Source organism: Empidonax traillii, unplaced genomic scaffold, assembly GCF_003031625.1.
Source record: "Empidonax traillii isolate 1590-97213 ecotype Southwest subspecies unplaced genomic scaffold, ASM303162v1 scaffold310:size1162954, whole genome shotgun sequence".
Lineage (NCBI taxonomy): Eukaryota > Metazoa > Chordata > Aves > Passeriformes > Tyrannidae > Empidonax > Empidonax traillii.
Genome location: NW_020955503.1, coordinates 43,836 through 60,301, shown reverse-complemented (window position 1 = coordinate 60,301; position 16,466 = coordinate 43,836). Strand labels below are relative to the sequence as shown.

Below are 16,466 nucleotides of genomic sequence, written 5' to 3'. Positions count from 1 at the left end.
TGACTAACTGCAGCACTGCTGAGTTGGTACTGACACACAACAGCTGTACAAGCTTGCTGACAAGTCTGAGAGGCTTCACACCATCAGCAGCCACTTCCAAAGGCAAGATAGCACCGAAAAAAAGCCCTCCAAAGTTCAATGACCCTCTCAACTAGTGCTCTCAGCTGTAGATAGCTGCCATTTCTGGACCTCCTTGAATTAGCAACGGAGCTGTGATGGCTCCAGAAGTCAAGAGAGGCAGGACCTGAGACTCATTCAACAAGATTCTAATCCTATAAATGATTTAGTACACATCCCTAGGCTACTTATGCTTTCTTACAGTGTTTTCTGCAGATACACTTAATCTCTTGCATCTGGTGTTAATCATCCTTCTTCAGCCAGAGATAAGGTAGAAAAATAAATCAATTTTTCACACTTCCCCACTTCTGCACCCACAGATGTCATCGAGACACGAGCTTATCAAATACTACAGAATACTTTTGCTGAAATACTGAAAGCACAACATTAAAACTGAGAAATTAAAATCACTTCCAGAACATAAGATGTCTCTATTCATCATAGTTATAAACTTCCAATACAGAGGCAATTATGCTTGGACTGCAGCTAATGAAGGCTACCATTAAGATTAATGGCTTGTCTTAAGAACGGTTCATGTCCCTGGTAATGAATCCTGTATTTATTTCACCGTGGTGTTCTAGCCTGCAACCAGTTCAAAGAACCTTCTGATGATTCAATGTACTTTAGGCACATATTAACAACTCAATTACATATTTGTGACTGAGTAAAGAAAGCATTTTTCTGTTGGCTACCTGTAAATTTAAACCTTGAAACCCTTTTTGGGAAACCTACCGTGCTGCTTCTGCTTAGGGTTGTACATCTTCCACCAGCGAAATATGATAAATCCATCCTGAATCCTAAATCAAACAAATGAGAAAAAAAACAGAGGTTCAGAGAGCAATAATCCACCATCCTCTGTGCAGCTGCATGACACGCTACCCTATGCAGAGATCTGCAATATTAAGTGTATAAGCAATATTAAAGCATGAAGGGTTACAGCATAAAGCATACAGTGGAATATTATACAGCTACTGCATTAGCTGAGATCTGTATAAAACTCCACTGCCTTCTCCAGGCTTTCCAAATTCGACAGCAAGAATCAAAATGACAAGCTGTTTGCTAGGGTGCAGTTCATGAAACACATCGTTCTGAATTCCAGTAAATAAATGCAAACTACTTGGCCAAGATGAATCTTCCAGACTGAGGAGCAGGAGCACGGGGGAGTCAGAGACATTAACGAGAAAACAGTTCTCTTTCATACTCCAAAGTGTTTTCTTTTGCAACTATTAAGCACAACTACAGTCTTATCCAGCGCTTACTTCCAAATGATAATGCTGAGGCAGCAGATGAGTAACAAGTGCACAAGAACAGTAAACACCATAATCAAACGAGGCAGTTTAACATTTACAAATATACTGCTCATTTGTAAGGCTGTATTTTGAGATGTGTTATTGATATGTATACGTTTATTGTATTTAAAATCGTTATTTGGAAGAGGGACTGCCTTGGCAATCCGTACCTGATGGACATGTCTTCTGTGATGAAATAGATTTCACGCACCATGACTTTTCCAGAGAGCACAGAGAACGAAAAGGAACCTAACGTGGAAAAAAGGTTATCAGACTTTAGCCTGAAGCTGCTGATGCTTTATATTCTGAACAAGAGGTTAGTATTCAATACCTGAAATGGTTTAACTGAGTGGTTTTGAGTTTTCCCTTCGAAGGGAAGTCAGAAATTCAGAACAAAAAGTACACAACTAAAAGCCGGTGGGTTTGGCGCTACCCAAGAACACAACCAGCTCCCCTGAGACACATTAGTCACCCACAAACACCCAGGTGCCTTGCAAAGCTTGTGAAGGGAGTTACAAAAGCTATTTTCGACATTTATAGTTTCAAGCCATTGTTTGCAAGACTGTAATTGGAGAAATAAAGATTCCTGAGAGACTAATCTTTTAAATTTTAAATGGCTATAAGGATTTCTGTCCAATTACTTTGAGAAATTGTGTTTACAGCAGGAAGGATTAATAAGCATGAAAAGACCAGCAGGTAATGCAATAGCCCATATTTTTCCTAAGGCTTTTCACCTCACCCACAGAAAATTAGGCAAACCATGACTTAAAAAAAAAATAAAATTAAAAATCAACATTAATCGACTAAAACCAAGCTGTAAATCATGGGATTTAATTAATGTTATGTTCTACTTACTGATTAAGTTTATAAAGAACACCGTATCTTTGGCCAGCTATACCAGCTGTCTTTACTTAATGGCAGCTTCACAGAGAAATTTTAATAAAAGCCTATTGATCAAGTGCAGCAGCCAATAAGCATTTCATCTATATTGCTCTTCAAAAAGCTGGATTTGAGGATGGTTTGGAATACAGCTCTTAGATTCTTGAGGATACAAGCAAATGAACTGCAGGGGTGTCTTGGGCAGGCAAGTGTGGGTGGGATTTTTTGGTTTTAAGTTTTCACTACATTTCTGATCAATCCTCGCAGGTGAAGTCCAGAACTAAAATCACTGCTGTTCTGTGAAGCAGACAGAGGAAGGCAGAGGAGTAAACGAAAGAAAATTCCAAGTGTGGTTGGAGTGAGGCTGTGGGTTCAGCCCTCTGTGACTCAGCAGCAGATATTTTCGTAATGTGGGTGAGCGCCCGAGGGATTCGTACTGACCCGTTTTACACCCGAACTGTTGGAAATACTTTAATAAAACGTTAATGGGTTTGGATGCAAATGTTCTAGCCAGTATCAATTCCACATGTCACAGTCCCAGTATGGATGAAGGTGGTTAGTTGTTCTGGCAGCTTATTTAGAAAGCAAGGACAGGGCTGGAACAGGGACTCAGGGCTTGACACTTCACTCCATACTGGACATTTTCAACTGACTATAACAAAGGAACACTGATTTTCCCTCCAGTTTTTAGCAAGTTGAGGTATAAGAAAAAAGTAATAAACAGTGATAATGGAAGAAGTGGCACTACATTAATCACAACTTACCAATATGGATGTAGCCATGTTTATATAATCTGTTAAGAACCAGCGTTAGAATGAGTCCAATGTTCCGGGAATTATAATAAGTTAGGTAGATAATCCATCCACAGGACAATATTGTTGCTGTTGAAAGATTACAATTAATTAAAGCGTTTTTTTTTTTAAATGCTGACCTAGATAAAAACCTTACCTATTCAGACTATCAGGCATAACAGTGTTCTTCCTAATCTCCAAAACAAAAAATGATGGGACACTTTAAGGAGTGTTTTCAGAGGGATAGTGTAAGAAGGGTGTGAAGAGATGGGGGTGGGGGGAAACATAAACTAGAAGTCCAGAAAAATATAGATTTTTCACTGCTCTTCTATTCCCCAACATAAAAAAAAAACCTGTCCTCCCAGAGATTCATTATATTTCATTTCATTATATCATGATTTCATTATAGCATTACATACCATGTATTTCAGTACATCACTTGTTACCTAAGAAGTTAAATTTTACAGATTGAATTGTAACATTCATTATTCTATGTGGTCATTGATTTCAAAACACCTTAAAAGGAAACCCAACACCACAAAAGTCATACTACACTCCTCCTCTACTCTTCTGTGTACTGTGAACTCTAACTTAAATTTCTAGCCTTTCATATCTTATCACAGGAAACAACGTTATCACATCTGAAATTGTTTTCTGAGCTGCTGCATCCTGAGACAAACATACCAGTCCTTGGGTTAGCTCAAGCATGGAATTTGATAGGAAAAAAAGGAAACAGCAATCCAATGAGAAAAATGTAAAAAAAAAAAAAAAAATTAGGTCTGCTAATCCCTAAAGTAATTTTTACTTTAGTTGATTAAGAGCTAGTAACCTATTTCTAACTACGAGGGTTCTCAAAGCTTCCAGAAGGACAAACCCAAAAGGAGTGGCACTGCCAGGGAATGGACTAGTCCTAATTCACTTTACTGATAATTACCATTCCATTTCATCCAAGGCAGAGCAGGAAAAGCAGCTGAACTTTGTAATAGAAATTTTTCATTTCTGTGTATGCTGCATGCTGAAAAACTCGGATATATTGTGCCTTTTATGGGAAATATGAAGTGCAGAAAGGCACACGGGTATGATGCCTTCACTCCGCAGAGGGTTCAGATGATCACTCTAAAAAACCCCCCAAGCAAATTTAGAAAAGCAACCTGTCCTTTTAGTGCCCCTTAATTCTTTGCAGTGCTCCGTAACAATGCCTTGTGCCTTGTTGAAAGATGAGATGAAGGGAGAAGAGAAAGCTTTGCACAATAACTTTGTCTTTTCCTCACTGGAAAATGGGCCCAGTGTGCGACCAAAATTCGAGTAGCTCACACCCTCGGGCAGTTCAACTGCTTGACACGTCAAACAAAAACTAATCTGTGGGGGTGATTAGGCAGGAACAAAGCAGGGAGGGTTAAAGCTCCATCCCAGGAGAGATAGTGCTCTTGGAACTCGGGAAAGGCACACTCCAAGGACAGCGTTTGCCTCCCTCACTTTCAGATGAGTAACTCACTGCAGGGCTTCCATCGGTGCAGGGAGAGAGGTGGAATGACTCACACTCAGAGGGTCCATTCCAGCAGTCAAGTTTCATTTCAGGTTAAAGTTCAACCAGACACCTGGGGTCAACAAGGTGTCCTCTTGAGGTGACATATACTGAGGAAAATCAGCAAACTAGGGCAGTTTCCAGGCACTGCAGTTCTGACCCACTGCCTTGACCACCAGACCTTTTCTCTTCCCCTCACCAAATTCAGTCTCCACCCTCAAGTGACAAATTCCCCAAACTCTATTCATTTCACGCTTTTATTCTTGATTGTAAAAGCCTCTTCACTGAAACCACGTTTGGGAAATCACATTTGGAAAGTTTTACTGCGCCAGATTTTCAGAAATTATTTTAGAATTGAACAACGGCTCTCGGAGGGGCACGGTCATTTCTGGAATTCATCACCACTTTTACTGTGGATCAAGAGCTGGTCCAGCATTCAGGAGAAGAAATTACTCGTGTCTTTTTATGCTCTCTTACAACAGGATGCCACAGGTCAGCAGATGAAAGCAAAGGAGGAATGGCTGGTTGAAATTGGGTCAGTTAATAAACATCACTCAAAAATGTTTCTATCCAAGCCTTATAATAAAAGGAGGAAAGTCAAAGCTTCTGGAGACAAATTTTTCAGATCTGATCACATTTGTTCCATGTTTTACCATGAGCTACTATCAGTGAATTCCCTTATTTTCATCATCTTGATTACAATGAGAATTTTGTGTTGATTTCAAAATTTTCATGTTAACTTATTAAAAGCGAAATAAATAGTATTCAGAAAGCACTCTCTTTTACTTGGTCTATGTCTTTTTCATTCAGTGTGGCCTACTGAAAAATAATGCCAGTATGTCAATAGTCAACAGAGTGCTTTAACTTGCTAGAAGTGAAAAAATAAAGGTATTTTCCCTGTGCTGCCCCTCACTCCAAGTCCAAGAGTCAAGGCTGAAAAGCAGGCATTATTTACCTTTGGAAAAGTCTGAATTCACTCTACACCTTAGGACTCTCACCTGGACATGAATACAACTTAATACTTATTTTGCTGTCCTTCATCCACCTATCCATAGATTCAGAAAATAAAAGTACCTACACAAAAACAGGCAATAGCACCAGTGCTGTAAAATAAATTAGCATACCCACATCAGGCATGTTTACAAACCCAGCTCATAACTGATGACACAAGAGTTTGGCTTAAAGGCTTACTGTGGCCCACAATTTAGTCTTGAACTTGTGTCACTACACACAATAGTCCTAAGATCACTTTTCAAACTCTATCATATTAAATGGCAAGTATGTACAGACTGGTATACTGTTGTTGTTGTTGTATCTGCCTGTCATGCTAATCCTTTGCTATGGTATTACAAAAGGCATTTAACCAGAAGAGGATGGATTAATCTTACCTACTAACAGCCAAACCACGTTGGAGTCATGTTCTGTTAGGAAGTCTTCCAGCTGCGTGATACTTGGGACAAAACTATCATTTTTTCTTTGATCCATTGCTACACTGTTTTTGCACCAGCACCTATAGAACTGAAGGAGAAAAAAAAACCCACATGTCAAAACCAAAACGAGTAACAAGCACAGAACAGAATTATGAATGAACTTCTTTTATTCCTTTGCTAACAACTTCAAGTTTCTCAGCTGCCTCTTGTTCTGCTCTAGAGCTCCAGAAACACCTCCATTCACCTCTGCTGGAACAGTTTCCAGGCACATGCCTCCCCAAAACAAATCACAGGTCAAGAGAATGCAAGAAATATGCTCTTCAAATTTAGCACCATGAATGTCCTGTGCTGCATATAAAAGCAAATAAATGTATCCAACTGTTGTGCCAGAGCAGTAAGTCAAAAGATAACTGAACACACAAGTGAAAATTAGTCTCTGTTAAGCCTTCTAACATGCAAAAAGGTAATATGAGACTAAACCCCTGCCAAGAAACACCAAAGCAGACATTTTCAGGAGTTATGGAAAATTCCCATAACCCTCTAATCTCCTGTGTCCATTAATTCTTCTGCTTTAGGATGGAATTGTTATACAAAGTGACTACATGGTGTCTGTGTTACAGAGAGCAGCAAACCAGTCCTTCTGATCTTACACACTTACTCAAACCACCGGTAAATCACCTTCCAACTGGGTTATATTAATTAAATGTGATTAACAGGGTGTTGCTCAACCCAGCAACATCTATAATTACACAGCAGTATTTTCCTTGCATTAGTTTCATTGCAATTCTTTTCCCTCGTCAAGCTTTCCCACAGGAAGAAAAGCATTAATTCTGCTTTATCTTTTTTGTTATGGTTTTTTAACACCTTCCAGCTCCTGGCAGCCTGTGTTCCTGTCAGTACTCCACCCTCAAAGAATATGAGTAGATTTTATTCCCCTTCTTCACCAAGTCTCTGATGCTCTCCATCAAGGGCTCCAGGATGTAAAACTAAGTAACATCCTTAGTTTTTCAGCAGCATAACAGCTTTGGAATAGTCAGTACTTAGAACTGTTAGCAATAAAAGTGACAACTCATCCAGTTTTTCCTGGAATATCCATACTACTCTTATTATTGGAAAACAACATGTGGAAGAAGAAGAAAAAAAAAAAAGAAGCCTTTAATGCACTTGTTTCTCTTGTTGTACCTTGAACCAAGAGCGTGTGTTTTGAACGAAAATACAAGTCTCAAGAGTAAGTGCTAATAATTAGTCCACTACCCCTTCTGTAAGAAGCAGTAGAACGGGGAGAAAAGAATATGAAAGCAGTCAACAAGGGCAAAGAATCAACAACAAAAACCCAAGCAACCCCAGTTTCCAGTAGTGATGATAAAGAAGTTACTTACTCCCCTACAAAGAAGGATAATAAGCATCACACACACGTACAAAGACTTGAAAAAAAGAGGCTGTTGTTTTAGAAGGGATGTTACAACAGCAAATTAAATCACATAATGGCACTGTGATTTGCTTTAAGACATCCACAGCACCTTCATAAAAAAGCCACACGTCAACTTGTGTTAGGAAGCAGATGATGCCTCTGTGGGCAGCCTGTGGGAGCCTTTAACCCGTGAATCACGGGGTAACGGGAGAAACCCAAACCAACACTTCCAGCATCAAGGAAAGAAGGAAGAACTTGTTTTCTCCCTTTCTTACTAAGGGACAACAGGGTCACTGTTGTCATCAAGACCATCATGGCATTGCTTTCAATAGGTGAGGACTGCTGTGTAAATAATAAGTAGGAAAATACTGCCTACTTATTATTTAATTCCTTCAGGAAGCAACCTGGGGCTGTTTCCTAAGAAATTATCGCCCCAAGTTACATGACACTGAGACAGGATTTTAAAAATCACTAAATAGGTCTGCGGCAAGACAAGTCAGAGGCTGCAAGTATTGGATCCTGATACTTGGCTACTTAAACAAGGACAGCGTTCACAGTGTTCTGTCATCACCATCCAGAACCCAGACATCCTTTGCACTTCTTTTTTCAGGAATACGTTTGCTCTCTGCATGCAAATAAACTCAGGATTCCTCCATCAGTCATCATGTATCAATACATCATATTAGAGCTTGACAGCTGATCCTTTAACACCCCACCCCCCCGATTTTTTGTTTGGGTAATCTTTGCCCTTGATCAAGTCACCTGAGGTAGATGATGCTGGCAATGAAAGTGTAAGCACCCAAAAGCAGGCAGCAGCAACACCTGCACCAGATGTGAGCTCCCAACAGGCATCTCAGAGGAAGCAGGTGCTTACTCCACTCAAATTATGAGGTAATTTTGGCCACATGAGCTGGTGTAACAGAAAGGGGATGCAAGCAGAGACTGCAGGACTACACAATGCTGATAACTCTGTGCATTTACACGGCCTGGAGGATGGAGAGGCAGGATCCAGATCATTATGAGGGTTAAGAGGAAGAGATGTAGCCTTATCAGGACGGGTTATTTGCTACTTTCAGTAACTGCAGCACTTTCCAGCCTTCATCTTCCACACCCCATATACTGTAACCTCTCACTGCCCGCGCTCTGCTACATTTATTCCTGCATGTAAACTTACTTTGCAATCAGACCCAACAGGAACACTGACCCAATAGGTTGCTGAGCCTGTAATTTTCTTTCATGCTACTACTGAAGTAACAGTTTACTTTGGAAACTACTTTTAGGAGGATGAGAGCCAAGTCCAGGTGCGAAACTGAGTCTTACCAACCATGCTGGTTGGTAAAAAAGAAAATGCAACCAAGAGAAAGAGAAACCCAGAACCTCCCATTTACATCTCTGCATTTATTTAAAATCTTTTCCCGAGGTCTCTGCTGTTTTGTGATGAAGAGCTCCATCAACATGCTGAAATACAGTCCAAAACCATGACAAGTGTTTGATTTGCCTTGCCTTGCCCTCCGGCCTTATTTTTTAAGCACATCTTGACTATTCAGTATTGACTATTTAAGCACATCTTGACTATTCACTTGTGGCTCTCATTTACCACATATCACATTAATACAGACAACATGTATTAGCTTTCTCCAGGGAAAGGGACAGAGAACAGGCAGATTGTGTGGCACTGAGGTGACAGAATCCCAATGGTTGGTATTTATCTTCGCAGGGCGTCATGTAGTCGCTTTGCTGCAAGGGAATCTCTGAAGCAAGGAGGGACAAAGGCCAAATCCTTTATTTTTGATGCCCAGACTGAAATACTCGGGGCCTGCTTTTCAGGTTGTGCATGTTTGGAGCAGTCAGAGAGCACAAAGCAGACACTGGATTGGATGATTGAAGATGTGAGGGTTCGATAGTGCTGTAGAGTTGCAGCTCCTGGTCAGCCAGGCTGCCTTGACAGCAGAGACACACATTACAAACTTTTAGAATGAATTTTAATGCCTTGTGTCACACATTAATCCATTCTCCACAGTACTAAAAAGATGCAAGGGAAGTTATAATCCTGGGAGGGGGATGCACTTCGGTTCCAGCCTGCTTCCACTCTTACAAACTCGATCCAATTTTCACCGCCACTGTTCCATCCCGAGAAAGCCAAATACTCGCAAGCAGCTGCTCCAAGTCTTGATAAACCCATTCCAATCGCATCGAGCAGGCAAACTAGCTTTAACCTCAGCCTGGCAAATTAACACAACACCAAGAACAAACCTCTCCTTGAACCGAGCCATTAAAAATTCACAGAAGGCATGAATATATGTAAGAGCTGGCAGGAAAGAAACCAGAGGCTGGGTCACCGGGCTCTCGGTCACCAGAGAGGCAGCTGCAGCCTAGGGAGGAACAGCCCACCTGGAAAAGGCCTGTCCTGCACCTACAGCTCAGGACAAAGGCAGCAAATGTTTTACTCAGTGCCTGGGAGCATTACTAATGTGGGTCTCGAGCTGCATAACAAAAGCAGAAAGAAAAAGAAATGTTTGTTTATCACATCCTTTGTAACACTGTTTTCCTGGCACGCTCAACAGCTGAATAAAACGGGTGTCCAAAGGTGGGGAAAAAACAAGCATTTCATGTGGAGAAGAAATACTTGTATATGGTTATGAAGCAGGGGGGGACATAATGGAAACAAACAAATCCCTTATTACTGCTAGAATTCATGGGGGGAATAAAACAAGAGCTTAACTTTGTCAGACATAGTCCTCAGGTCTTCACAGAAATCAAGTGCTTATTGGATAAATGTTAATTGACATTATTAGAGGTTAACTACCACTCCAAGGACACCCAACTATAAACTTTCACAGCCATTGCAAGTCAAGGAGTAACAATTACACCCAAAATGACACATTAAACAACAGGAGGCAAATCCCTCTGGTCTAAATAAACAAACATGGCCTGGATACTTCACATCCCCAGTAAAGAAGCCATATCCAAGGTGGTTCCTTAAAGAAAAGGAAAAATAAATGGCATATTTGCATTTTACCCACTCCATCACTGTCTTTCAAAGTGCCCCCAGCAACAGCTGCCCAGAAGTGAAAGTTTTAGCTTTGATTTAAATTATACTTTAAAGGAGCCTCCCAAACGTATCACAACTGGACTGAATTTTCCTCGAAGGGTGTCCTTACACTGTCAGCACCCAGACACACCTCGGGCACCTCTCCTGAAACACTCCACACAGGTCCTAAGACTTCAAACCCATCCCAGCACCCCTTGGGAAGCTCAGCTGCTCTTCAGTCAACAAGCAAGGGAAAGAGGAAGGAAGAGAAGGAAGGGCTTTCTCAAAAAACACGTGCACACGAACCCAAGTGAAGTGCCAGCACCCGCACGGCGATTCGGCCACGTGACACCTTGCACTGCCTTCACACCTGACACCAAACTAAAGATTAGCAGTTCTTCTTTTAAAGAAAAAAAAAAAAAAAACTAAGATTCAGGCCTGTTTTCCTCCCTGTCTTCTGGTGCCTGAAGTCACACCAGCATTAAACTGTAAACAAACGAAACTAATGCTTTAATTACACTGATGAAATCTTGCTACAACCTCCAGAGGAAACAGCTGAGCTGGAAACAGAGCCCAGCAGAGCCACACCTGGTTGAACCGGTGCTTGGGCAGCCCGAGTGCAACTAAATTTGCACTACAGTGACTTGGTAAATAACACCTTTGCTCCAAAATAATCAAAATGAAAGTACATCCAGAGGAGCTGTGAGATAAAAGATAAAAGCCATTCTCACAGTAGCCTACCCAATGAGGCTGAACTTGCCAGCACAAGTGATATCTTTTATCTTTTTTTAGTAGTACAGGACATGAGTTTTCATTAAAAAACAAACTCCTGCTATGGCAACGAACACACAGTACTCCCTGCACCACTCCACTGTGAGCCTAGGAGCGCCTAATCCAACTTTGGATGATTTTTCACTTGATTTTAATTTTCAAAACCTAAAAATATATCGTTTATCTTCACCTCCCAGGTTTGCTCAGGGGAGAGGGTTCTTTTCCTGCTTACATTGCCAGCTTTTGATACTGCAGAGGGAAAAAGGACAAAACAAACAAACAAACTCCACAGACAACACAACCTAAAGGCTCACAACAGTAGAAATAATTCAGAACTTCCCTTATGCAGACTCCTCTACTTAGAGAAAAAAAATAAAAATACTCCTTTTTAGGGCTGGTCTCACCATCAAGGTAATTAATGCCTTCTTTTCCCTCCCACTGGGTGATTTGAAGTACAGCTCTGTGCTGCTGAAATACTCCATGAAACTCAGTCATCTGCTCCTTACCTAGGAATTTTTCCAGAGCTGTATTTCCTTTAAATTTCTCCTCTGACACATCACCACAGTGTGAGGAAAGGGGAAGTTTGCCATAAATCAAACTAAAAAAAAAAAAAAATAAAAAAAAAAAAAATCAGTCTTGTGGCTACATATGCCATCATCCTTAAGGGATGATCATCATCAGTGTCCAGCCCGGCCTGAAGTCAAACACAGAGATTTTTGGCACTGCAACAAGTGCTATAATCAGTTATATAAGGAGATAAGGAGTTTCCAGGAGTAGGTAATTACATTACACAGTAAACACAGGATAATTCTCCACACTGCCAACTAAGAGCACTAAACTCTTGCCTATTTCCCCCAGGATAAAGTTATGCAAAGGAGCAATTACCAAAGAGCAGCTGATGCACGTTTCACTTGCCAAAGTTTTCTAACAGCACTCCCAAAAAGGGGGAGTGACTCCAGCATGCCAAACACGAGGATGAGAGCTCGCCCTGAACATGACCATACCTCCACCCAATCCACCACGGGCAATATCCACTCCTGACCACTGCTAAATGGTGCCAGTGCAGGCCACGATCCTAAAGAAACATCCCTGAACATCCATTCCCTCAATACCGGTTTTATCAATGACTGTGTGAATAACCTATTGACATACTTTCACAAACAAGAGCAGTACTCCTCCCTCCCACACTCCAATTTTTCTTCTCAGTTGCCACCATTTCTGGCCCAATTCTGAGACATAAAAAAGTAAAAACAAAATCCCCGCACGGCTGCAATACTATATATATAGGGGAAAAAAAACCAAAGCAAAACAGAAAAGGAGAATTAATGGATTAAATGACACAATAGAAGGACTCATATGACAACAACAACTGTGGCCTTTTCAGTACTAAACCTGATAATACGTTGCGGCAAACTCCCAACTTTGGAAGTCCTCACAAAGTTGAGCCAAGGCTGCTGTGGAGATGTGTCTGAAGGTGGGAAACCCACCCAGGTACAGGTTATGGCTGGGATATTGGCTACATCTAATCTCCAAAACACACCTCCACCATGCCAGTGTTATGTTATATATTATATATGTTACATGCATGTTATATAGGTAAAGCACACCTGTTTTTTTATTGGTAATGCACAGTGCAAGCGCGTTATCATTACACAGCGGTATGTAGCATTACCATTACAGCTTTGGACACGCTAAAAGGCAGGTGCACCTGGCCTTAAACCCCCGCATCGTGTGTTAAGCCCCCGTATCGTGTGTTAAACCCTCTCGGGGCCCCGGGCACCGAACGCCTTCCCCCTCCCAGGGAACAGCACGGGCAAACTTCCCCGGCAGGCCGAACAGCACGGGAGGCTCCGGAGCTCCCGTCCCGCGGGCTCACACCCTTCCCGCACCAAGGAGGAAAACAGGGAACCCCTGGCACCGGGAAGGGGGAAGTGGGGGGCTGCCCCCGGCCTCTGGCCCCGCTCCCACGGGAAGCGCGGCGGGACAGGCGCCAGGGGGTCCCCGGGCGCGGCCCCCGGCCCCTTCCCCGGCTCCTCCCGGCGCGGGGGCGGCTGCGTGCGCCCTGTCGCCGGCAAGGCCCCGGCAGCGCGGCGGGGGCCGAGCCCTCCGCTGCGGGCCGCTGCCCGCCGACAGGGGAACGCAGCCGCGGAGCCCCGTCCCGCGGTGTCCCCCCCGCCAGCACTTACGCCATCGCCCTCGGCGGCTGCTCCCCCGCGCACCCGGAACCGGCGGCGGCGGCGGCGACCGGGGCCCTCCCGCACAGCACCGCACGGCCACGGCGCGGCCCCGCCCCGCGCGCCGCCCGCAGCCAATCGCGCCGCGCCTCCCGCCCGCGCGGCCAATGGCGGGGCCGTCCGCCCCCCGGCGGGGGCGGGACGGAGGGGCCGCTCGGCCAATGGCGGCGGGTGGAGCCTGCCGTGTATGTGTGTGTGTGTGTGTGTCTGTGTGTGTGCGCGCTCCCGCCCCTCCCGTCGGCGGCGCGCGCAGGCGCGGGCACGGCGGGCGCGGCCCCCGGTGCCGGGAGCGGGGCGTGTAGTCCGAATCGTGGTCTTGTATAGTGGACACCCCCCCCACACACACACACACACCCACCCCGCACCGGGCTCGGCCCCGGTGACCGCGGCCGTTCGGGGCGTTGCGCCCGCGGAGATGGGCAGGCCGAGCGGCTGCCGCGCTCCCGTGCCCTCGCAGCTCTTAACCGGGAGATCAGTCGGCCGAACCGCTGCTCTCTGGCTCGCTCGTGTGCCCGCCCTGTTTGTGCATCCCTCCTCGCCTCCTCCCCACCCAACACCCCCCCACACCCCCAGCAGGTGGAGAAACACCCGCCCCCAAAAATCAGATAAAAAGTGAATTGTCAGATGTTTTTCTGGACGCGTGTGGCCGTGGTTGGACTGGCAGGTGTAGCCAGGCACGATAAACACATAGATTTCTTTATGGCTCTGAAGCCACCCAGGCGTGAATCCTACAGGCTTCAGCAAAGCATCAGGGGAAACCAAAACCGGGAGTGTCTGTGTGTGTCTGTACCTCTTTCCATTCGGTCCTTGCACAAGACTGGTGTGCTGAGCTCCTCGATGCCCCCAAGGCTCCCAGAAGCTGCAGCGTTCCATGTCTCCCTGGGCTCTCAGCCAGCAGCAGGGCGAGGGGTACCCAGCCTTGGGCGCCTGGATTAGAAGGCTGGTTGTGCCACTTTGTACCTACAAAATCAATGCCGTGGATGAGAAACACCGATTCCCGAAGCCAGGGTCCTGACAGTCAGAACTAACTGGGGGCTGCCTGGATGTGCTTGAGCCAAAGTGAAGCTGAGCCCAGCTGAGCGGAGGGCTCGTGGCTCCTCTCTGTGGTCCACAAGTTCTTGCCTCTTGCCTCACTTTGCCTCAGGAACACCGCGTGGTTTTCCCTGCAGATCCAACTTTCCGCTGGATCAGCAAACAGCGAAGTGCGATCCCGCTCGCTGCACAAGGGCAGGGATGCCCCTGGGGGCCTGGCAGGGGCTCTTAACCTGGCACAGGAAGGCAGGATTATCCCTTGAGCAGCACCGTAAACCAGAGGTGACCCCTCACCGCGGCTGCCCCCCGGGTGTCCTGAGCAGCTGGGCTGGACAATGCTGCGCTCAGAGCAGCTCCAGGCACCCTCCACCCAGCACATGAACCACCATCAAAGCAAGTGTCATCTAAAAAAGGTTTATCCTTCGTGTTTTCTTATTACATTCCCATCACACTAAACATAGTAAGAAAAATATTGTTTAAGTATCCCTGGGTTTCGGATTGAAGTCCCCCTTCCCACCTCCTTGCCCCCTGGTGCTGGAGCTGTGCACTCCAGCGATGCTCTGACCTGCTGTGCCCAAGAGATGGATGCTCAGGCTCTCGGGAAGCTCTTCCAAATGTTTTTATCCCCATGGTGCCTGAAGGCTTTAATGAGGTCTACTCAGCTAAGCCACATGAAGAAATTTTAGCTCAAAGCCATCACTGGAGCTTGGGGAAGGTGGGCCTTTGCCTGGTGTAAGAGATGGAAAGGAAAGCTTTAATGCTGATGCAGGCCTGGCTAGAAAATTGAAATACGGAGTTAACACAAGGAAAAATATTTACCCCTCTACCACTTTGAACTTATTTGTTTCGTAAAGGGCATCAATATTTACCTACTCTGTAAAAGAAACGTGTGCTCTCTTCTCACAAAAATATTTCTCTGTTTGCAAAGGCCAAACTAGATTTATTTTTAAACTCTTATCAATACAGGGCAGAATGTGTCCCAGAACAACCAAAATAAGGCAGAGGGAGAATCTTAGTCTAATACCACTATTTAAAGTTACCAGGATTGAAATAGAAAAGCTGGGTTAGCTGAAATTCTGGGTCTTAACCCAATACCAGTGGTGGGCAGGAAATGCAGAGACTGCAAGTCTACTTGTGCAACAGATAAAATCAAGCACTGATGTTATCCCATGCAGTGTTTTCAAGTAAAGGTCAGCTTAAGTCCAACATGCCGCTGTGTTTATATAAAATATTAGTACCTGTGTGTATTTGTAGCCTGCAGTCCAACAGTTTCCCTTTGCCTTGGGACAGACTTTGCCTTGGGTGCCGTTCCCTGGGAGGTGGAAGAGCAGCACCACCCTCGGTGTTCTGTCACAGTTTCTGACCCCGTGAGTGCAGCCCCTGGAAGGCAGGGGTGTTGCATGGGTGTGCCGGGGACTGGAGCTGCTGGTTGTTGTAGGTTAGTGCTGACGTGAGGTTTGTGGACTCTCACAGCAGCCCTGCCTGATTGCCTGCTGCTTTTTTTGAAGATCGCATTTTTGGGATGTTTGCCTGTGTTGCTGATTTCCATCACCAGTTTCATTCCTTCCATTGCCTCCCGTGACCTTTTGGGGGAGTGTCTACACATCAGCTCCTGATATTTTCCCCCTGCTTGCTTTTCCCTCTCTCTCTTTTTAAAGAAGTTTTTCCCTCATTTTCTTACCAAGAAGGAATGACGCTGGATTGCTGTCCTCAGCCTTTCCTTCTGAACACACCGATTCCAGACAATAAAATATCTTTGACATTTGAAATTGGTTTGTAGAAGTTACTTTTAGAAGGGTAAACTAATAATCAAAGCTTCAAGATATGTTACCCTCACAAACCTAAAAGCTCAGGTAATAAGACAAATGAGTTGATGATTACCTTTGTCCTCTGTAATCCAGCTGATGATTCAGATTTGAAGTACCAAGAAAGCTTCTCCCAACACATCGAGCCATT

At 44.4% G+C, this 16,466-nt stretch overlaps 1 protein-coding gene across 11 annotated transcripts in view; it reads right to left on the bottom strand.

Annotated features, from left to right (window-relative positions):
- KIAA1109 (KIAA1109 ortholog) overlaps positions 1-13,507 on the bottom strand; it is an 89,943-nt gene extending 76,436 nt beyond the window's left edge. For all 11 annotated transcript variants that reach the window (XM_027891137.1, XM_027891138.1, XM_027891142.1 and 8 more), the window contains exons 1-5: positions 13,431-13,507; positions 5,990-6,119; positions 3,050-3,166; positions 1,577-1,655; positions 850-914 (exon numbers count right to left, since the gene is read on the bottom strand). In XM_027891137.1, coding sequence (XP_027746938.1) covers positions 850-914; positions 1,577-1,655; positions 3,050-3,166; positions 5,990-6,086 — 358 coding nt within the window. In that variant the 5' untranslated portion in view covers positions 6,087-6,119; positions 13,431-13,507. The remainder of the gene's footprint in view (positions 1-849; positions 915-1,576; positions 1,656-3,049; positions 3,167-5,989; positions 6,120-13,430) is intronic.
- Between the last annotated feature and the right edge of the window lie 2,959 nt (positions 13,508-16,466).